Below are 24,846 nucleotides of genomic sequence, written 5' to 3'. Positions count from 1 at the left end.
AAGGGGGGAATATAAAGTAGGATTTTGGAACGTAGCAGGGTTGGGGAATAAGGACAAAGACTTCTGGGAAGGCTTGAAGGATTGGGATGTAATAGTAATGAGTGAGACGTGGGTGGATAAGGGGGGATGGGTAAAAGTGAAGGAAAAGTTACCGAAGGGTTATGCGTGGGAGGCACAGTGGGCGGGTAGAGATAAATTAAAAGGGAGGGCAAAAGGGGGGATGGTGATAGGAATAAGGAAAGAGATAAAGATAGATAGAAGTGAGCAGGGGGGGGAGATAGAGGGGGGTGTTGGTAAAGAAAATATGTCTAGGAGATGATTGGTGGAGGGTGATAGGAGTTTATGTAAATAAAGACCTAGAAGCTAAAATGGAGTCGTTGAAAGGGTGGATGGAAGGGAGAGAGGAGGGAGTAAGGATGATTATAGGAGGAGATTTCAATGTAAGAACGGGTAGAGAGGGGGGAAGATATATGGAAGGTGAGGGGAAGAGAGAATCGAGAGATGGTACGGTAAATAGTGAAGGGAGGAAGTTCTGTAGGTTTATAGGAGAGATGGGATACGCGATTATAAATGGGGATGTGAAGGGGGATGAGAGAGGGGAATGGACGCATGTGGGATGGAAGGGAGGATCGGTAATTGATTACGTGATCGGGGACGAGGAAATGAGAGAAAGGCTGATTAAAATGGAGGTGGAGGATAAAATAGATTCGGATCATCAGCCAGTGTCGGTGTGGTTAAAAGGAAGGAGGGAAAAGAGGAGGAACAGAGAAGGAAAAGATAGAGGGAGAGAGAAAGTAGTGTGGTCGGAGGAAGGGAGGAAAAGATTTGCGGAGAAGTATGGGGTTATAAACTCGGGGGACATAGAGGTGGAGGAAGAATGGGGAAGGATGAAAAGGAAGATAGAAGAGGCTATGGAGAACATGGTAAAGAAAAGGGTTGGGGGGGGAGGAAGGGATGGTGGGATGAGGAGTGTAGAGAGGGGAAGAGGAGAGTGAGAAGGGAACTAAGGAGGTGGAAAAGAAGGGGAGGGGATGGGGAGGAGTTCAGGAGGGAAAAAGGGAAATACAAGAGACTATGTGAGGAAAAGAAGGATAAAGAGAGAGAAGAGTGGGAGAAGGAGGTAGCGAGGGCGAGGTCGGAGGGGCAGGTATGGAAGATAGTAAATAAGGAGCGGAAAAAGAGAGGGAGGGTGGATGAGTCAATAGAAATAGAAGAATGGGACGGCTACTTTAGAAAGTTGTTGGGAGGGGTGGAAGAGAGGGTAAGGATGGAATGGGTAGGAGAGAGGGTGGAGGATGAGGAGGAGGAAATAGGTAGGGAAGAGATAAGGAGAGTAGTGAAAGGTTTGAAGGTGGGGAAGGCATCGGGAGAAGATGGGATACCGAATGAGGTGTGGAAATATGGAGGGGAGGAGTTGGAGATTAGTTTGTGGAAATTATGTAATAGGGTATGGAAAGGAGAGGGTTGGCCAGAAGGGTGGAAGGAAGGAATAGTAGTACCTATAGTGAAAAAGGGGGAAGGAGTAAAAGTAGAGGAGTACAGAGGAGTAACGTTATTGCAAACGGCGTATAAGGTGTACACGGCAGTATTGGCAGAAAGGTTAAGGATAGAGTTAGAAGAGAAAAGTATTTTGCCGCCGAGTCAAGCGGGGTTCAGAAGGGGATGGGGTACAGTGGATAATGTGTACGTCCTGAACTATTTGATGAACAGGCAATTAGAGAAGAGGGGGGGGAAATTAATATTATTATTTGTAGACATGAAGGCGGCTTTTGATTCGGTAGACAGAGAAGTTTTGGTGACAGCAATGAGAAAGAGAGGAGTAAGAGAGGGGCTAGTCAAGAGATGTGGAGAGGTGCTAAAAGAGACAGGAAGTAGGGTGAAGGTAGGAAAAACGGAAGGGAGAAAGTTTTGGACAGAAAGGGGTGTAAGACAGGGGTGCCCGTTGAGTCCGTGCCTGTTTACCTTGCTTTTGGCGGATATAGATGAAAAATTTGAGAAAGGAGGATGGGGGGGAATTGAATTGGGGGGAAAGAAAATATATTCGCTGGCATATGCAGATGATGTGGTGCTAATAGCGAAGGATGAAGAGGGAATGAAAGGGATGATGGGTAAATTGGAGAGTTATCTGGATGGGAAGAAGTTGGAAGTAAACACGGAGAAAACAAAGATTATGAGAGGTAAAAGAGGTGGGGGGAGAAGGAAAAAGATAAACTGGAGATGGAAAGGAAAGAAGTTAGAGGAGGTAAATAGGTTTAAATACCTGGGGTACACGTTGCTGGCAAATGGAAAACAGGATGGGCATGTAGAAGAAAGAGTAAAAAAAGGTTCGGCTATTTTAGGACAGATCTGGGGAATAGGGAAAAGGAGGTTTGGAAGAGACTGGGGGAGAAGGCTATGGTTATTTGATAGGTTGGTGTGGTCGGTGGTAAGTTACGGTGTAGAGATTTGGGGATGGAAGAGGAGAATAGGGGTAGAAAGACTGCAGGAGAGATACTTGAGATGGATGTTAGGAGTAGAGAGAAGTGTACCAGGATATATGATAAGAGAAGAATTGCAAAGGGATAGATTGGAGGGAAGAGCGGGAATGAGAGCATGGGGTTACGAAAAGAAGTTAGAAGAGGGAGGAGGGGGAGAGCTGGCAAGGAGATGTTGGATGGAGATAAAGAAGAAAGCGAAGGAGGGCAAGGCGAAGTCGGGGTGGGAAGTAGAAAGGATAAATTTCTATAAAGAGAGGGGATGGGAGATGGAGGAGGTGGAGAGGCTAAGGGAGAGAGGGAAGCTAAGAGGAGAGGAGTTGGTAAGGAGAGAGAGGGAAAAGCAAAGAAAGGAAAGATGGGAGGGAATCAAGGATTCAAAATACAATGGGTGGTATTGGAGAGTAAAAGGGGAGGGGATTCCGGAATATTTAAAAAGGAATTGGGAGGAGAAAAGATGGCAAAGGATGGCAAGGTATAGATTAGGGGGAGTAATGAGGGGGGGGAGATATTGGGAGGAGGAGGAGAGGAGGACATGTAGGTTATGCGGATGGGGGGAGGAGACGTGGGAGCATGTTTGGGAAGAGTGTATAGACTGGGGGGTACAAAAAAGCTGGCAGGAGATGGTGGAGGAATTGTTAGGGGAGGAGGGGGAGGGAGAGTGGTGGATGGAGAGGTTAGATAGACTAAGAGAGGACAGGAGGATAGAAGAGGAGGGAGGGGAGAGGGGAGGGGGAGAAAAGAAGGTAGAGCGCGTGTGGATGAATGAATGTAAAGGAAATAGAATGGAAGAAATGTACAGCGGAAGCGGAGGTCCAAGTGTGAATGGATGTGGAGGTATGAATGCTCTTTCTCTCTCTCAAGCGAGTGTGAGTGTGAATGCGAGTAGAGCGGCGGATAATAGTTTAAGGGAGGCGAAGAATTATTGTGAGCGGAGCGGAGGTCCGCTTGTACCCCGCAAGGGATAGCAATAAATATTATTATTATTATTATAACAGTAGGCTACTAAACAAATGATATCATGAATAATTATTAAAATTCGTCAGCTAATAATAAAGTTAATATGGGTAGCCATATTATGTCCACGTTGGCTATATTACCATTTTCTCCTCTACTATATTAAATGTGTATCTAATACATTATATATATTGTAAAAGTCTTTTCCAATATAAAATTATAATTATTTTATTTTATTAATGTAATTTATGTTTTTTAAGTTTAGAAATATAGTAAATATTATTCCAATATAAAATATAAAATTATAATTATTATTTTATTTTATAAATTTGTTTTTTATTAAAAATTTAATAATATAGTATAATATATATTTAAGGTGGTTCTCCAAAAAAATCATTTTCTTAGAAATTTTTTGAAAATTGAACTATATCTTAATGAGACTATGATGCATGCAAAAAAACTGAAAAAATTATGAAAAAATCTATGAAATATTTTGTAAAATATTTATTTTATTTTAATAATATTATGCATAAAATAAGAAAAAAAATCAATTGATACAAAAAACCACAAAACTGTTTTTACAAAAAACATGATATTAATAATTATATTTTTTATATAAATATAATTTTTTTAAAATAACTATGTATATTTTTGACATTATTACCTTGGTTTTATATTTGTTTTTCTTCTTTTTCTCCCTTCCTCTCTCTCTCTCTCTCTCTCTCTCTCTCTTTATCTATGTGGCGGAACTTCGCTCGTTCCGGTGTGTTCGTTTCTTTTGGTCGCTTGGGATAGGTCTTTCGCCAGTGAACTAGGCCGTTGGTGAAACAGAATATATATATTTATTCTTTGCTATACACTATGTACATATATACACTACTATGTTTTCGTATGTTCAAGTGGCCCTGATAAGGGCCGTTGTGAAAAAGACTTTAGGCCTTAGGCCTCCACCGTAATGGTGGTTTGGTGACTGTAACCCGGTATGCTGGTTCCTCGTTGTTGTTACAGTCGGTCACGCTCTTGGGCGGCGTAGCAGCGGGCCCCTCGATACGATGCCTTTTTACCCTGGACAGTCTTTCCTTTGATGGTTTCCGTTGTTTGGCCTTCTTCCGCTTTGGTCTGCCGGCCTGACTACTGCGCTTGGTCTTCGTTCCACTCGTGGTGGTGGTTCCGAGGGCTGTCGGCGTCGCCTGATCTCTCTGGCAGTCGTCTGTGGTGTCCGTCTGTGTGGCGACACTGCAGCTGTCCCTGGCGAGGTTCTCTAGTAGGTCCGGCAGTTGGTACCGTGGAGAGGTGTATCTCCAGATCCTCAGATCTCCCTCGGCTAGCAGTACACGAGGTGGCCGCGTGTTCCGGACTGGTGACAACGTGAGCGCCCGGAGTCTCCACTGCAGCTTCCTGGCTTCTTCCGGAGTAGTCGCCGTGATGACTGTACTGGCGATAAAGCGTAGTGCTTTCTGCTCGCAAAATTGACTATCTGCTTCAGAGCGCAAAGAGTGACTTTCCGGTTCACCGCTGCTCCTTATAAAGGCTGGTAACTGGCTTTTTACTCTTGAGTAAGGAGGGCCTCTAGTGGTGAGCGTGCGTAACGCGTTTTTGGAAAGTAAGATCTCGAATTTCTTACTGTGTTTTTGTGGTAGCCTACTGTCAAGGGGCGCGTGGTCCTGTTTCTCTAACAATGTATTGTGGTGGCGTACTGTCAGGGGCGCGTTAGCCCTGACTCGCCACAATCTATATATTTTTTAAAAAGCACGACATTGTTTACTGTATAATACAGAACATTTTATATAAATTATGAAATATTTTGTGAAATATTCATTTTTTATTATTTTATTTTAATAATATGCACAAAATAAGAAAAAGAATTTAAAAACCATGACATTTTGTGCATATAAATATTTGTTAGAATAGCATGCTTTTTTATAAAAAACAGTTATGTGGTCTTTTTATACCAATAGATTGTTCTTATATTATTTTATACATAATATTATTACAATAAAATAATAAAAAATGAATATTTTACGAAATATTTTATAGTTTAATTTTTTGCATAACAAGAAATATTTTATAAAAATTATAAAATATTTCGTAAATTATTCATTTTTTCTCGTTTTATTGTAATAATATTATGCATAAAATAATAAGAAGAATCTATTGGCATAAAAAGACAATATAACTGTTTTTTACAAAAAAGCATAATATTTCAACAAATATTTATATGCACAAAATAATTTTTTGTGAAAACAGCTATATGGTTTTCTTATATTAATTAATTTTTTTTATTTTGTGCATAATATAAATTATAAAAATAAAATGATAAAAAATGAATATTTTAGAAAATATTTTATAATTTGTATGTTGCAAAATGTTTTTTATTATACAGAAAACTAAGCTATGAAATATTTTGTAAAATATTTACTTTTTGATTATTTTATCTCAATATTTTTATGCACAAAATAATGAAGGAAATTATTTATTATATAAAGAAAAGAAAATTAAAAGATAGTAAAGAAAATTTTAAAAAATAAAGAAAGTAGTTTTATGTTAATAATATTATGCACAAAATAATAAAAAGAATCTATTGGTATAAAAAGATTACATAACTGTTTTTTTTACTAAAAAAACATGATATTGTGTACTAAATACCTATATGCACAAAAAGATGAGAAAAATTATTTTTTATAAAGAAAATAAAATCTAAAAGAACAGTAAAATAAAGGTGAACATAAAAGTTTATTATAGTTTTTGGACATCTCCAATAATAAGCGAGATATGAATTTTTTAATTTGTACGAATGAGAGCGCACCGAAAGAAGTGCAGGAGCTCGATTCTTGAATTCATTCGCAAAAGAAACGTATTTGCAAATTCTGATCTTATAGAAAAGTTAGAAATTTATTGGCTGTTGTATGGCTTTTAACCAATAAACTTGCAACTTTTCTGTTTGAAAGGGTATTTGCGCATATGTTTCTCTTGCGAATAAATTCAAGAAAGAATCGAGCCTCTGAGCCACTTTAGCTATAGCACGGCTCATTGTGTCAAGCATTGGCTGCCGGTTCGAGCGGCTTAGCGCTGCTTTCGGTGCGCTCTTATTTGTTCAATTTAAAAAATTATTATTTTGGCTATTATTGGAGATATCCAAAAACTATAGTAGATTTTTATGTTCACCTTAATCTCGTCTATCTTTCTATTAAGTATTGCATACATTATACGAGACACCGTGTATATAGGGCGTTTTCTGTAAATGGAGACCTCTCTCTGCCCAGAATATACTTCAATATTAAAAAAGCAGCAAGTGCGCAAATTATAGCTAAAAACGTCTATTTTTAAATGCCGTTTGGTATTTTTTGAAAAATTTAGTACAAGATACCAATATGGTGTCAAATTGAGACTATTTTCCCTCATTTATGAACAGAATATTTGAACAAAATATCAAGACACAATATATAGACTTTAAAATGCGTTTTCAGAGTAGCTGAAAATTTCTAGATACTCATTTTAGTTAAAATATTATTTTTTGATACTTCGATCGAATATTCTGCGTGTAACTCACTGATTTTAGTTATAATTTGTTCGAAACTGATGAACAATTATTGCAAACGTATAATATTACAAATTTAAAAATCAGAAATTTTCGAGCTAACTACAAAGGGTTTCAAAATATAGATTATAATATAGCTGAACAATCTAATAGTAATGTGTCTACAACTGGTAATCAACAATCATTTGTATTAAAAAAATACACAAAAAGAAAATGTAACAAATAATATGGCTGGACTATCTAATAATAATTTGTTCGGAACTGATGAACAATTATTGCAAACATATAATATTACAAATTTAAAAATTAGAAATTTTCGAGCTAATTACAAAGGGTTTTAAAATACAGATTATCATAATTTAAGTCAACATTATGTAGAAAAAATGGAAGTTGAGTGTCAATATTATAGAGGGAAACATTTTCACGCTGAAAAAGTTCACAATAAAGATAACTCATTCAAAGATAGTTGTAATCATGGAAAAGTTATATTGGAACCTTTACCAACATTTTTTAATGAACTACAACAATTATTTTTGGGAAATCATAAAAAATCTAATGAGTTTTTTTAAAAACCTAAGAAGTTACAATGGTGCATTTTCTTTTGCATCTTTTAATGCTAATTTGGTTAATTTTAATGCATAAAAACGAGGACCTTATTGTTTCAAAATTCAAGGTTAAATTTATTACCAAATTAATACTGCATTATATCCTGCTATAAATGAGCAATCAAGTTATGGACAGCTTTTTATTCTTGACGCTAACGAAGCTACAGAATGCCGTTTAAATGTAAATACAAATCTTCATGAAGAGTTATTGCGTACATTAGATGACATTATTCGTAATAATAATATATTTGCTCAATCATATCAAATGATGCACGAAGAAGTACTTAATCAAAAAAGTTTAGGTTTAAATATACCTAATTTAAAAATAGGATTTTTAAATAAAAAAACAGGCATTGATCGTGGAAGATATAATGTTCAAAAAATTAATAAAGTTGCTGCAATATTTTCAACTACTGCAGATGGAAATATTCCTGATTGTTATGTTACAATTAGAAACAAATGTGATAAAACTTTAAAATACGTTAGTATGGATCCAAACGTTGAACCTTGGATTTATCCAATGTATTATCCATATGGTACACAAGGTTGGCATGATAATATTAAACAAATCGGATGGAAAACGTGTAACTAGATCCATGTATGTTCAATACCGAATGGCTGTATGTAATAATGTCAATGTTTTTTTAATAGGTAAACGGCTATTTCAACAATGGCTTGTTGATAGCTATGTAAAAATAGAAAAAGATAGAATTAATTGGTGTAAAGAAAATCAAAAACATTTGAGAGTGGAAAAGCACCAAGGACTGATTGACTATTTAGAAAAAAAGTGGCTGATACTAATGTTTATATTGGACGTGTAATAATACTTCCTTCTACATTTATTGGTTCACCTAGAAATATGATGCAAAATTATCAAGATGCGATGACTATTGTTCGCAAATATGGTAAACCAGATATTTTTATTACAATGACTTGTAATCCAAATTGGCTTGAGATTAAAGAAAATTTGCTTCCAAATCAACAACCTAATGATAGACCTGATATTTGCGCTAGAATTTTTGATATAAAAAAAATAATTTGATAGATTTGATTGTTCGACAGAAATTTTTTGGTGAAGTAAAAGCATTTGTTTATGTAATCGAATTTCAGAAACGCGGTTTGCCGCACATACATATGTTAATAACTATGAAACAAAATTGCAAAATTACTAATTTGGAAACTGTTGATAAATATATTTCTGCTGAAATTCCCGATCCTGCTATTGATAAAAATTTACATGAAATTGTCATGAAGAATATGATTCATGGACCATATGGTGATTGGTGTATGATAAATGGAAAATGTTCAAAACATTTTCCAAAATCCTTTCACGAAGAAACAACTATGGATGAAAATGGTTATCCACAATATCGTCGAAGAGACACTGGCATTTTGTATGAAAAACCCGAAGAATTTGTAGTAGATAATCGGTTTGTTCCTTATTGTCCCATATTATCACAAATTTTTAATTGTCATATTAATGTTGAAGTTGTTTCAATTATTAAGTCATTAAAGTATTTATACAAATATATTTACAAAGGTCACGATGCAGCATCTGTAGTTATAGAACAAGATGTGAATAATGTAGAAATTGTTCATGACGAAATCAAAGATTTTATTGAAGCACGCTATGTAGGACCAGTTGAAGCTTACTGGCGTTTGTAGGTAAAACATTACAAGAAAAGAGTCATGCTATTATTCGTCTATCTGTACATTTGCCAAATGAACAGAATGTTATTATATCTAATAATTCAAATGAACAAGATTTACAATCTGCTTTAGATCGTATAACAATGTTAATGGATTATTTTAAATAAAATAAACGAAATGTTGATGCACGTCAGTATGTATATACAGATATACCTTTATATTTTGTATTTAAAAAGGTAACATTTAACGGAAAACAAATTTATCGTTGGAAAAAACGTCAATGTCATTTTAACTATATTGGACGCATGTACTCAGTTAGCCCAACTGAAATCGAATTATTTCATTTACATATTCTTTTATTGAATGTCAAAGGAGCAACATGCTATAATGACTTAAAAACAGTCAATGGTGAATTACATCAAACGTTTACTTCTTCATGTTTAGCTTTAGGCTTAATTGAAGATAATGAAGAATGGAAATGTGCAATGAACGAAGCTTCTATTTGGATGATGCCAAGACAACTTAGGTTACTTTTTGTTCAAATATTAATACATTGCCAACCAAGGCATTCAAAAGAATTGTGGGATGAATTTCAAGTTGCAATGTCAGAAGATTACATACGACAATTTGGACGAGTCACTGGGATAAGAAAAGCTTATATTCAAATTGGTCAATTACTTTGCAAAGAAGATTGGGAACTTTCACAATTTCCAGAAATGGAACAAATAACGATTGAATATGAAAAAGAACATGCCAAACAATTGGAAAAAGAAGTCTTACTTGGTCAACAACAATACAGTCAGTTAAATCATGACCAAAAAATAATTGTTGATTATGTTTTAACTCTTTTAGAAAAAACTGATGGTCAACAATTAAAATGTTTATACATTGACGGTTTATACATTGACGGTTTATACATTACCGGGAGATTCAGGTAAAATTTTTGTTTATACAACATTATATTATATTACTATTTACTTAAGTCTCAAAACAAAGTTGTTAGTACAATGGCTTTCACTGGTTTCGCTGCAACGTTACTACCGAATGGAAAAACAACACATAAAACTTTAGATTTGCCCATGCCTCTTTTTGCTGACTCAACATCGAATATAAAAATTCAATCAAAAGAAGCTGAATGTTTGAAGAAAACAGATGTTTTTATTTGGGATGAAGCACCAATGGCACCGCGATATGCTCTTGAAGTGATGGATCACCTTTTGCAAGATTTAATGCAAAATAATCTAAAATTTGGTGATAAAATTGTTATTCTTGGTGGGGATTTCAGACAATTATTGCCAGTACAACAAAACGTTACACGGTCTGAAATTGTAAATTTGTCAATTAAATTTAGCTCATTATGGCAACATTTCAAAATCTTTTCATTAACGGAAAATATGCGTATTTTACGACATGAACAAGAATTTGCTAATTTTTTATTAGATTTGGGAAATGGTACTTTAAATGATCAATTTAATAATATTGAAGTTCTACTGAGATGTGTAGCAGATTTGAACGCAAATATAGTAAAAGATACATACGAAGAAATATTTAAACACCATCAGTATAGACTTACAGCAATACGTGCTATACTTTCTGCACGAAATGTTGATGTGGAGGAACTAAACAAACAAGTTGTAAATTTACTTGACGAATCAACAGAAAGAGTGTATACAAATATAGACACTACAGAAACTACTAACGATATTCATGATATTAATAAAACTATTTTAACAGAATATTTGAGTACTTTAAATCCAGCGATTCTTCCACCTCATAAACTTCGATTAAAAAAATACACGGTTATCATGTTGATTAGAAATCTAAACATCAGCGAAGGTTTATATAATGGAACAACATTGTTAATTTTAGAGTGAAGAAACAATTTGTTAAAATGCGAAATTTTAACTGGTGATAAAAAAGGGGAAATAGTTTTTTTAAATCGCATAACTTTATATTGTGAAAACGTTTATTCATTTGTGATGAAAAGAAGACAATTTCCGATTAAAATAGCTTTTGCTATGACAATAAATAAATCACAAGGACAAACATTTGACAAAATTGCAATTGATTTAAGAAAAGATATTTTTAATCATGGTCAACTTTATATGGCATTTTCACGAGTTAGATCTTGGAAATCATTGAAAATTGATTTAGGACAAAAAAGACAAAATAGATTAATAAAAAATTATGTATATACAGAAATGTTTCAATAAGAATGTCTTTAATTGATTTTACAATATAAAACATAATTGCTATTATACTAATAAATTTTATATAAATATATTTAAAATAAATACAAATAAAAATAAATTTGAATTAATACTTTATAAAGTAATATTTTTTAATATATTTATTGTTTGATAGCATCCTGTGATGAACAATATATTTTGAGAATGGATTATTCAATATGACCATATTAACATGACTTTGAGGATGTACTATCTGCAATAAGATCATTTGTCGTGAAAAATAAAAACAATTATTTTTTATAATAACAAAAAATTAAAATGTTAAAATTTTGCAACATTTCAAAGTAATAAATTACAATTTAATATTTTACATAAATACTATAATGAAAAAACTTTATGTATATACACATAACTCAGTGAAAAAGAGAGAGGTTCAATGGCGCACAGTACAATTAGACACGTTGCAATTGCTCACCGTGCTATTAGACACGAAACATTGCGCACCGTTCAATTGCGCACAGTTTGTTTGGAAACAGTTCATTTGGACACAGTTCCCTTGGACACAGTTCCTTTGGACACCGTTCGATTGGACATCGTTCAATTGCGCACAGTTTGTTTGGACACAGTTCAATTGGACACAGTTCGATTGGACACCGTTCGTGTCTAATAGCACAGTGGGCAATTGCAACGTGTCCAATTGTACTGTGCGCAAATGAAGGCCTCTCAGTGAAAAATAACTCAGTGATGTCAAATTGATATCAAATTAAGGGAAAATTGATATAAATTGCATTTATTAAATCAAATTGATGTCGATTTGATGGTTATTTCTCACTGGAAGAGTTAGAAAGATAAAACAGATACAAACAAAAACAAGAAAGATATGAAAAAATAATATGAGCAAAATATAATAGAGTATACAAAGAAATAAAAATAGATGAGAAGTCTTTGTATATTTTAGTGGGGTATAAGAGTAGGGAGTCAGTCAATGATAGCGAGATTTAAGTGCGGAATCAAGGCATCAGGGAATAGATATTAAAAAAAAGAAAAAGTGTAGGCTATACAATTTAAAAGTAGAGACTTTAGTACACTTATTAGAAGAATTTACAGAATTGCGAAGACAAAATTTCTCTGTTAGGAAAATGTTATCAGAGGTAAATATAGGTACAAAATGGATGAAAAATGTATTAAACACAAGAAATGACAAAGAAAAGCATAAATAATCATTAAGAATCCTATGTTATTATGTAATTAAGCTATGTAACCTTTTTTCAAAGGCCGAAATGTTTAAGAAATAAACGAGTTGTATATATGTTATATGCAATAGTTATTTTATGCAGGGTGTAATAACAAATAAAAAAATAACATTTGGCGCGCGCGAAGCGCGCGCATGTTCTAGTTCTATCTTAAAATGGAGATGGTCATCGATACTCGAAAGTCTCGAAAGTATTGTTGCCTCTTTTCCGTGATGCTGATTGGTTCTCTCGCTGCGCTTACTTCGTGTTGCGTAAGATAAATGTAATGTAATGACAGCTCGCAAGTGACAGCAGTGAATGATACTCGTATTTGGTTAAAATTTGATTAAATAAAGGTAACGAATTTCATTTGGTGAATTATTTAATTTGGTGAATTATTTCATAAAAATCATGACCGTAACAAATAGCTTTGTCAAGTATTAATGCAATAATATATGTTATTGCAGTATCAACATTGTACTTGCATTAACAGTAAATATTATTGTATTGAGTATTTTATGTAGTTGGCAGGTCGCAATTACATATGTTATTGGCTATATTTTTTTTAGAGAGAGAGAGAGAGAGAGAGAGAGAGAGAGAGAGAAGGAGATTAAGTAAATTTGAAGATCTTATTAAGTGAGAAAAAGAGAAAGTGCAAGATTACGGGAAGGTAACATTTGCGTTTTAATTATTTTGAAAAAAAGGATTGAGTAATATTTGCGTTTTAATTATTTTGACATTTTGTGTATTTTATGTATTTTAATAGAAGAAAAAAAAGAGATTATAGAGAAAAAATTGAGATTAAAAGAGTTTAAAAAAGAAAGCCAGAAAATAAAAGTGTTGAAATTGATTGAAAATTATCAGATAACATTGCATATAATATATTATAATTTATTTAAAAATTTATTTAAAAATTTAATTTTAAAGTTGCATTATTAAGGCATAAGATTTAAAAAATTTAATTTTAAAGTTGTTAGATGCTTGTTGTCGGAAGTTGTTGGAATGGTCAGAGAGAGATAGTGAGTTTTATCGAAAGAGGTTAGAAAAGGAAAGAGATTAGATAACGGGAAATTGTGATTGAGAGAGATTAAACAAGAAAGCCAGAAAGTGAAAGTTTTGAAAATTGATTGAAAATTAACAGGTAAGATTACATATAATATATTATATTTTTCAATTTATTTAAAGGGGATTAAGTATGGAGGTAAAGTGTGTAAGTGTAATATTGGACAATATGAAAATATGATATAAATAATAATTTGTGCTGAAAGAAGGAGAAGGGGGGGGGGGGGGGTAAATAAGAAAGGAATTTAGAAGTAAGTGTGTGAGAGTTATGAACATATGAAAAATATATAAATCATATTTGGTTGCTGAGCGGAGGAGAGAAGGAGGGGAGGGGGGGGGGAGGTGAGAGAAGGAGAGCATCACTCGAGAGGTAAGTGTGGGAAGAGTGATAGAGAGAGGTGGAGAGGGAGAGGGGGGGACGAGGGAGAGGGGGAGAGTGAGAGAGAGATGAGAGAGAGAGAGAGAGGTGGGGAAGCAGGGGGAGAATGAGAGAGCGTGAGAGATATAGAAGAGGATTAAATAAGAAAGTAAAGTGTGTAAGAGTAATATTGAACAATATGAAAATAATATAATTAATGTAATTAATAATATAATTAATAATTTAGAGAGGGGGAGAGGGAGAGTGAGGGAGCGTGAGATAGAGAAGGGCATTAAATATGATAAAGTGTGTGAGAGTAATATTACAGAAGAATAAGTGCAATGTTCAATATAAAAATGCTAAGTGGCGCGCGCGAAGCGCGCGCAATGTTGTGTTCTAGTCAAGAGTAAAGGAAAAGTGAATGTAATAAAAGAGTGACAAAAGCGTTAATTAAATCTCTAAGAAACGTAAATTAAAACAGAACATACAGAAAGTACACTTATTGAAACAATGTGGTATATATTAATAATACTAAAAAATTATAAAAAATGACATAAAAAATTTTTTTTGATTTTATACAAACAGAGCAAAAACCAACTTTTTAATCAGTTATTCCACATGCTATTTTGCACGCATATGTAAAAATGAATAAAAAACTAAAACTTTATATTTATTCATAAAAATATAAGTTAACTATACATATTTCATCCTTCTGATAACATCTATTGTAATGATCTATAACAAATATGTATGCATAGACAAGAAGTGTTCATGGATTATCACGTGGCGTTAGGATGCGTACGGTCTTTGAAGTCAACCCACATAGAAATAAAACCTCCAGTAGACGTCTAATGGACGTCTGCCATGGAAGTATAAACTTCCAGTGGACGTCCATTAAACGTCCAATATAGAGCCATTAGAAATCCACAGTTCCGCATTGTGAACGTCCATTAGACCTTCATTAGAGGTCGTCAAAGAGGTCTATTAGACGTTGTGTGGATCATTAATAGAGGCTTCACGGAGCCTTGATAGATGACTGACGGACGTTTCGTGGATCATTAGTAGAAGCTTCATGGAGCCTCGATAGATGATTGACAAAATAAAAATTTAAAATAAAAATTTTATTTCTTTTAAATTATTTTTATCAACAGTACATACTAAATTTAGGACAAATTTTTATTAATTAATTAAATTTAAATTATATTATATTATTTTATTCTTACTTGCCTCTGGTTTTGAACCCGGGACCTTAGGATTACGAACCTTGTACTCTATCTGCTATGCCAATTTGACTCATCGATATGGGTACTTGTTATTGTCTACATATACCTATATGTTATAAACTGACGCAATTATATTATTTTTTATAAAAGCAATTAAATTTTGCAAAACATTAAAAATATTTAATTATTTTATTTACTTATTAATTTATTTACTTATTAATTTCATTATTAAATTTATCTTTTTCCGTAACCTTAATAATTTGATGGAAATTGCGATCTATTTAGCATTAATACTTTAAAGCGTTCAAATGGTTAATTAGATAATTTTAACTATATAGATCACACATATATTCTAAGACAAATTGAATAGTACACTTATTATTCTGTTTTTATATTCAGTACATGATAAATTTAGATTTTGTGCATTTTTTTGTGCGCAGTAATTGTAGACAAACCGTTATTTTTGAAAACATTATCTTTATGATAATTTTTTTTTAATATCAAATGGATCTCTCATTCAGAATGTTATAGTGTTGTCTGATTTCTGAGTCAACTACAACGCACATGGACGGCTCAAAAATCAGACAGCATTGTGATATCTTTTATGAGATATTAAGCTGATATCATTTAACTGATATCATAAGGATAACATTTTCAAGAAACTTAAATGAAATTCTTCCATGAGATATCTCAAAGACCTCTCTTAGCAGACGTCTCTGATAAATGTTACCATTTGGACATCATTTCCAAGATATCTAAATGTTTTCTTAAAAAATATTTATAATAAATAAGTAATATTAAGTAATAATAAAATATAATAAATAAGTAATAGTATTATAAATAATTTATAATAAATAAAAAATAAGTTCTCTTAAAGTTTTCATTCTGACAAGCGTGTTGTCTGGGTTAACTTCTACCATAAAAATAAATGTTCCATACAGCTATGGAAGTTTAATGGATACCTAATGGACGTCTATCTAACTTCCATCATGGAAGTAAATATTTCATAGAGCTATGGAAGTTTAATGGATCCCTAATAGACGTCCATCTAACTTCCACTATGGAAGAAAACATCCAATGGAGCTATGGATGTTTAATGGATCCCTAATGGATGTCTATCTAACTTCCACCATGGAGGTAAACCTCCAATGGAGCCATGGACGTTTACCGGATCTTTAATGGGCGTCTGTCTAACTTCCGCCATGGAGGTAAACCTCCAGTGGAGCTAAGGAAGTTTACTAGACCTCTAATGGACGTCCATCTGACTTCCACCATGGACGTAGACGTCCCATGGATCTATGGAGGTTTAATGGACGTCCATTGGACATCCACTGGATGCCAATTTCTATGTGGGAAGCAACGTCGGCGATGGTTGACACTTGGATGGGTGACCGTTTTTTCAGATATAGAGATTAAATATGCTTTAATGGGTACGACTGTGGCTTGGCTGAAACATGTGGTTATAGTCTTCTTCCTCTTACAAGATTACCATAAAAATAATTAAAACTTTTTATTTTTTGTTTAAGTTTTTTTGAATTCTTAGAAACTCTCAAAAATACTTAGAAATATTCAAAAATTTTCTAAATTAATCAAAAATTTTCATTTTTAAAGTTTTTCCGAGAAACGTTTCAATTCTTATAAAAAATCGGAATATTTATCAGAAATCCTGAAAAAAATTCTAAAAATTCTGACAAATTTTTTCATTAGGGTATATTACGATATTTCAGGAAATCCCTTGGACATCCTCTGGATATCGTTTGAGATATCTACAAGATGTCAAATCGGTGGACATTTGTGCATCCCTTGGATATCCCTTAGATATCGCAGACGGTCCACAGATATCCAATGATATTGCGATATCCCAAAATGACATCCCTAGGATAAAGTGTGCTGTGTGGGCATAGACAACAAGTGTTCATGGATTATCACGTGGCGTTAGGATGCGTACGGTCTTCAAAGTCAAGCAACGTCGGCAATGGTTGACACTTGGATGGGTGACCGTTTTTTCAGATATTGAGATTAAACATGCTTTAACGGGTACGACTGTGGCTTGGCTGAAACATCCCAGGTAGCAAGGTGACGTCTAATTGACGGCATTTTTTGGTCATTTTATGACGAACCAGACGTCATAATGTCGAGATAAAATGACGTCTAAATGTCGTAAAACTGTACATTTGTCTCATCTTAACGAAGTCATATATTGACGTCAAAAATACGTCATTATTTTCATATTATTGACGTCATTTTCAAGAAGCTAGTATCGTACATTTGACGGTATTTTATTGTTATTTTTATGAAAAGACATAGATTTTTAGGTTACTTTTAATAAAGACGACATTTTAACGTCATTTTTATGACTATCCCAGGTAGTAAAAGCCGTTATTTTGACGTTTTAGAAAATATTTCGGGTACATGTCCTATATATGCAGTACTTGCATTATGAAAATATCGAAATAACATAATTATAATGTAAAAAAAAATCTACGTTGTTTCTCAACAAGCATCACGATCCACCACACCATAGTCACGTTTGGAATTGCCTAACTTCCGCGGTCACCCATCCAACTCTGAACTGCCGTCGACGTTGCTTGACTTCGAAGATCGTACGCTACTTAGCCCTTTGTGATGATCCATGAACACTTGATGATCATGAATACATATTTGTTATAGATCAGTTCAATAGATGCGAGAAACATGAAACTTGTAGTTAACTAATATTTTTATAAATAAATATAAATTTACAGTTTTTTTCCTGATTTTTACATATGCAAAATAACATGTGGAATAACTTATAGAAATATGTTTTTGCTCTGTTCTTTTGATAAAGCTAAATTATACCTCAGACAAAACGCAATATTTATAAAATATTTATAAAATATTTATTACTAGACCTCAATAATTTGTCATTTGAGGTCAAATCGTCAATTATTACAAAGAATTATAGTTAACGTCAGTAATTAGTCACTAATAAAATCTTATTAATACGTCGTAAAATGATCAATTAACTGACGTTATTAATTAGTCAAGAATATGACGTCGGAAATACGTTGTGGGATGGATAAATGACTGACGTAATTAATAGGTCAAAAAATGACGTTACTATTACGTCTTAATTTGGTAACATGACGTCTGCGACCTTAAATGACGAATTATTGACGTCGTATTAACGTCACCTTGCTACCTGGGATGTTGTTATAATCTTCTTCTTTCTCTTACAAGATTACCGTAAAAATAATTAGAATTTTTTATTTTTTGTTCAAATTTTTTCAATTCTTAGAAACTCTCAAAAATACTTAGAAATATTCAAAAATTTTTTTAATTAATCAAAATTTTTTATTTTTAAAGTTTTTTTGAGAAACGTTTCAATTCTTATAAAAAATCGGAATATTTATCAAAAATCCTAAAAAAAATTTTTTTAATTCTGACAAATTTTTTTACTAGGGTATATTACAATCTCAGGAAATCCCTTGGACATCCTCTGGATATCGTTTGAGATATCTACAGGATGTCAAATCGGTGGACATTTGTGCATCCCTTGGACATCCCTTGGATATCGAAGACGGTCCACGGATATCTAACGATATTGCGATATCCCAAATTGACATCCCAGGGACATCCCTAGGATAAAGTGTGCTGTGTGGGAAGAGTTAGGACAATCCGTCGCCATATACAGCCAAATTTACGTTGGTGACTCTGATTTTATCATTTTTAGATTGGTGACACATCGTAATGAAGATGTGCAGCAATGCGCACTAGTCTTCATTTTCTTTAAATTGTCAAATTTTACACTTCAAAGAGTTTGTCTTTTAATGGAAAATAGCACATTTTAAAAATCTTTGAGGATAAATTGAAATATCCTGGAGCTATACACTTTGGCATTATAACTTTTATTGTGTAATTTTGTTTAAATTGTTTAGCATTCGGTTAAGAATTGTAAATTAAACGATTTATCGTAAGTTAAACCATTAATATATTTATCAATATCATAATTTATTAATTAATAAATCATTTATTTACTTAAATATACATATATAACCTTGTTAGAAATATACAAAATGTTGCGCTAAATCTATATAGGTTGTATATCACTTTTGTCTTATTTAATATTTTTTTTATAAATATTATTTTTAAAATTCGCGGTTTGTTGGCTGTTACATATGGCGGATAAAGGCAACCAATCAAAAATCGTTACCACATTGTCCTAACTCTTCTTATAGGTACTCTAGTCACAGATAAATATTAATGCCCTCTAGTGTTGATTTCATGTACTGGACAAAGAATAAAGAGTAACGACGACGTATCTTAAATGAAAAATTTAAAATTCGGTCTTTGTGTAACAATATCTCCACTCGTAGGGCATGTAGAGTAAAAATAAAAACAGTTTTCTGATACAAATTAAACCCAAACTTTCGATTGAGTCTAGTTAGAACTCGATCAGTTCAGTCGTTATTAAGATCTGATAATCTCAGTTGCTCGCAAGTCGCGTACTTCACTTGGCGCGAGACACTACCGTGTTTCATGATAAAATTAAAAATAATTTTAAATAAAAATTAATATATTTCAGAAATATACAGATAAAAATATTTAACCGATGAACAAGTCTACATCACACCTCATCTATTTAATCATCAACATCAATGTAGAATTAATTAAATTTAAATTTAAGAAAAAAGTTACATAAACCGAAGATGAGTCTTTTAATCAAATTCAACTTAAGTAGTCTATAAAAAACACTAAAAAATGCGTGATATTCAAACAAAATTACCTTTTAAAAAAGGTAAAAAAATTAAATATTTTATTACAACTAAATGTTTTATTATAAATATTTTTTTGAAAAAATTTGGCGCTGCTAAACCCTTCGAATAAATATTTTAATTTTGATTATATTGATTTGTCTCTTTCTCTCTCTTTCCAACTCGTGCGTATGTATTCGGTTTAGCAGCGTCAAGTTTTTTGAAAAAATTTATTTATAACTAACTATGCTCTGCCACACGTTGCTGTGGCTCTCTATTCTTATGCTACGTTTTTTTTTTCAAATTTTCTTTATTCTCTAGTCAACAGACACGATTTTTCTAAGTTATTATTTTATTCATATACCCAGCTAGCCATTTGCTGCCAAATTGTCAGCAGACTGCTAAAAATTTCTTGCGGAATCAGGCTGCCAAAACCATGGCCTACTGTGTCCTCGAGTGCGCTCCGATTGCAAGCAAAAATTGTTATCAAATCCTGATATCAAATTGGGTGCAACACCAGAGCAGACCTATCACTAGCAATACAATGACAAATTCACGCAGCAAATTGAGAACAGATGTTGCAACGTAAACTCACAGCAGATTTGCGCCAAATATGCAACAGATCTGTATTCATAAATGACGACAGATTGGCGACAGATTTGTCAAATCTTTTCATTTCTTCTTTCATCACAGTTATAATTTTATTTGAGAATCGATGTAAGCAATCTCCTAGGAAGATTTATTAATTCAGGAGTAGGAACAGATTAAATAATTTATCCAACCCTCTCCTTAGCATCTAATATTTCCTATAGGAGGGCCTCGATTGACCTATCTATTTTCTCCCTTTAATTATATCGTAGGTGTATCATCTATTCTAGGTGCAATTAATTTCATTAAATTTCTTTGTAGTTAAATCTCACTAAAAAAAAAAAAAAAAAATGAAAATACTACCAGTTCTATATCATAAAAGTATAATGTGACGGTCCTCCGCCACATCGGACTCCTGCGCAGGCGCAGCAGGAAGGAAGATAATTTTTGCTTACCTGAGTCGCGTTGCGAGTGGTCTTTATGTAGCGAGTTGACTGCATTTTACTCCCGAGAAAGTAAGCCGCCTATCGAGGGTGCCGCACTTTTTATTGCCAATTTGACATTTCGACAGATCTGCTGCATTTCTGGTATCAATCTGTCGCGTACTTTGACACACAAATGTTGTTGCATTTCTACAGGCAATTTGCTGACATTGTTTGCACTTTGGTGTTTGTCGTCAATCTTTTATCAATACTTTCAATAAATCTGCTCGCAGTTCCCTATTATTTTGTCATGTATTCTGATGACAGACATTGCTAAATATTTGCTGAATATCTGCTAATAGTGTTTGCAATAACAAGATATGTTTCTCATTTGTCGCCTTTTTGGCAACAGAATCTGTTGCCAACATTTGTCACAGCAGAAATGGTTATAGGGGTATAAGATACATGAATAAATAATAAAATCAATTTTTAAGATAAATTAAAGAAGTTTTTAATAAGCTTCTTTTAAATCAAAGTATTTTTTAGATAGTTTATTATCCTGCTTCGCCTCGGGGTTTGCAGTTTCTCATCATATACATCATCCACTTACAAAAAATAAACCTCTTTTCTACCGCCCTGGCCCTTGTGCGGTCTTACAACTCAAGTCTCCCTCCCCTTCTCGTGTACCCTCTCCTTTCACTCCCTTTCCCCTGCTACTTCCACCAAAAACATTTTATCTCTCTTTTCCTTCCCTGTCCCCACATTATTTAATCGCATACCCCTAGTCGCAAACAATTCTCCTCACGACCTGACCGTTATGCGGCCTTACAAACATTTACCTTTCTTCCCCTCCTCGCCTATCTACACCCCCTCTCTTCAACTCCTCTTCTCACGCCCTTTTTCCCCTGTTCTACTGCACTCTACTAACTTCTCAATACCCTTACTCCCCCTCCTCCCTTCTTTCCTTCTTCCTTCGTTCCCTCATCACTCCTTTTCTTTCCCCTCTTTTCCCGTCTTCGCCTCTTATCCTCCATTCCTATCTCTTCGCAATCAACCTCTACCCTTCTCTCCTTAGCCCTCTTCTTCCTTGTCGCTCCCCTCTTCTTCCTTCACCTCTGACATCGCATTCAATCGTTGCTCTCTATTTTCTTCCTTCTCCCTTTTTACTTCTCTCTTTTTCCTTTCTCGTCGTTCCTCTCTTCTTCCTTCTTGATGTCAGACTCGTCATCCTCGAACTGCTCTTCACTCTCCTACCTCTCCTTTCTTGCCTTTCTTCCGCGTTTCCATTCTTCCTCCTGCCATTCCTCGTTTCGTCTCAGACCGTTACTGTCCTCCTTATCCCTCTTACTCTTTTTTTTCTCTCCTTTTCTTATTCCCCCTCTCAACTTTCGGCTTTCTTCTCATCTCATTCGTTCTCCTCTTCGCCGCTTCTATTATACCCAGTGATAACTACTCACCAACGTCATCTTCCTGAGTACTGTCACCATTGGCCGCCACTCCGTTTCCGCCGCGCATCGACGTACGATCGCACAATCCACTTCTGCTATCTGCTCTCCATACCGTCCGCTCTCCTGCCAAAAACGTTCTTTTCGTCTTCCCTCATATCAACTCTTCTGTTTTTCACCTCCACTCTAATACTTTTGATCGCCGTGCTTCACCTCTCCCTCTCCACTTCGTATCCTTTTTCCCTGGCGGACCACGTGCCCGGGACCGCAGTGTTCCCAAACACGCTACCGCAGTCTTTTCTCTCAGTCCTGCCAATCATTTCTCGGCCTTCTCACTCACCCACCAACGCGATCTGCCTTCATTCTCTTGGATACTACCTTCGCACTCCAGCGGCCTCTCCGTCTCCTCTTCTTCTCTGTAGCCTCATCGCCACTCCATTTCCACACCGTCATCTCCGTTTCACTCCGAATCTTTTTTCACTCTGAACTTCTTTCCTCACAGCTCCTGCGTCTTTTCTCCATTTCCTCTAATGCCTTTTTGCCTCCCCTATCCGAATCTCGATATCTCCTATTCCCAAAGTTGCTCAATGCTCCCTTTTCCTCTTTTCATTCCAGAACGCACTCTCACATGTCCACACTCACCAGCGCCATTTTACAGTCCTCAAAGTATTTTTTAGATATCAATATGATTTGAGTTCCATAAATGTCATTTAAATTTGACAGTTTAACCTATTTTTAAAGAAAAGGGTTTAAATTAGTTTTATATATAAATTTATTAAACAAAGCGGAATAATATAAATTAATAAGTTAAGGAACGAGATTTAAGATTTTTGGAAGAAAAAAGGTCGTGTAGAAGATCTGCAGATCAGGTACATTAACACACCCGCGCACGCACGCACGCACAGCTTAAATTGCAAGATCTGCGATTTCACATATTTTATAATTTTGAAGATTAAATATTAATAATAAATTGTAGGCACCACATATATTGTTTGTAGTCATTAGAAAGCTTGTAATTCAGATTTTTATAATCTAGTTTTTGGTTTATATGCCCAGTAATTATTAGAAGAAAAGTTTATACTTCCAGTGAAAAATTGAACAACTCCCATATGAACTGTACTAAAATTTCGAAACTTTGAAAGATTTTTTCTATATATATATATATATATATATATATAGAGAGAGAGAGAGAGAGAGAGAGAGAGAAAAATCTTTATATATATATATATATATATATAGATAGATAGATAGATAGATGGATATGTACGGCAAGCTTATTTCATATTTCACGAAAATGTGCATTGACACTTAAATAATAATTCCTGTAAGTAAGAGCTAACTTCTCCCATTTTGTAACCGTGAATTTTCAAACTCTATTGGCTACGGATAGCCAAGGGCAATTTAGGGTTCGGACGGCAGGCTGGTTAAGTGAATGAACGGAGGCAAGGTGAATTCGGCTTAACACTATTGTTTATTCAATTATTCCTATCTAATATGTAAAGCTGTCCTTATCTAATATATACAGTGCTTATACTAAAGTCTCGCTGCGCGGATGATTCGCTGTTGGCGACGTGTCGCGGTGCGCAGGTGCGCGTGGCGTCTTGACGCCGACCGGTTGGCTGCGGCGGGCCACTATGGGACGTTTGACCTGTTTTTTGGCCAAAAATGTCAAAAATCAAAGTAAAATTCCGTAACATTTATAAACTCTAAAAGCTTCAACAAACATTAATAACACATGAAAAAAATTTTTGAGACAATTTGTTCCACGCAGTTTTTTTTTCTTACATTTTATATTCAAACTATGCTAAATTGTATATGAAATTAATCAAAAAATCTCTTCTCTTTAGTATTTTTTCTCTCTTTAAATATTAAAGATTTATCCACCATTGTTTCAAATAATTTTTAGCACAACTTAATACTTAAAAAAAATAATAAATTAAACTTTAACTATTTTGGATTAAAATACCATCTACTTGAAGTAAAAAAAAACAATGATTTAATCATTTTCTAATTTTTGAAAGACCAGAACTTCCGGGCTACAAGCGATAACAAGACAAATTTGGATTTAAATGTTAAGTAGGATACACTACTCTTCTCAAAACCGTTTCAAAAATTTGCACTTTAGGCACCACTTCGTGAAATATGATTTTTATAAGCAGGGACAATTTTAAAATTTGCAGTCGCGCGACTGCCCAATTCGGCAAGTTCATTATAGTCAAAAATATTCATTCTAAAATTTTTGAGGTCGTTGAATCTGAATTTTAAATCAAAATTATTAAAATTATGAAAAATTAAATTCAAAATGGCGGATTTAATATGGTGGCCAAAAATTTTAAAAATTGTTTGTTTTGATTTTAGAGAAGATAATCA

General features: G+C 33.9%; 2 protein-coding genes across 2 annotated transcripts; both read left to right on the top strand.

Moving 5' to 3' along the window:
* Window positions 1–877: 877 nt before the first annotated feature.
* On the top strand, window positions 878–3,442 carry LOC118646673. The gene has a single exon (XM_036290125.1). It carries the CDS (start codon window positions 878–880, stop codon window positions 3,440–3,442), a length of 2,565 nt encoding a protein of 854 aa, XP_036146018.1.
* A 6,789-nt stretch (window positions 3,443–10,231) lies between these two features.
* On the top strand, window positions 10,232–11,098 carry LOC118646672 (ATP-dependent DNA helicase PIF1-like). Its single transcript, XM_036290124.1, has one exon. It carries the CDS (start codon window positions 10,232–10,234, stop codon window positions 11,096–11,098), a length of 867 nt encoding a protein of 288 aa, XP_036146017.1.
* Window positions 11,099–24,846: the final 13,748 nt, after the last annotated feature.

The sequence above is a fragment of the Monomorium pharaonis genome, chromosome 7, assembly GCF_013373865.1.
Source record: "Monomorium pharaonis isolate MP-MQ-018 chromosome 7, ASM1337386v2, whole genome shotgun sequence".
Taxonomy (NCBI): domain Eukaryota; kingdom Metazoa; phylum Arthropoda; class Insecta; order Hymenoptera; family Formicidae; genus Monomorium; species Monomorium pharaonis.
This window is presented reverse-complemented; position numbering and strand designations above follow the sequence as displayed.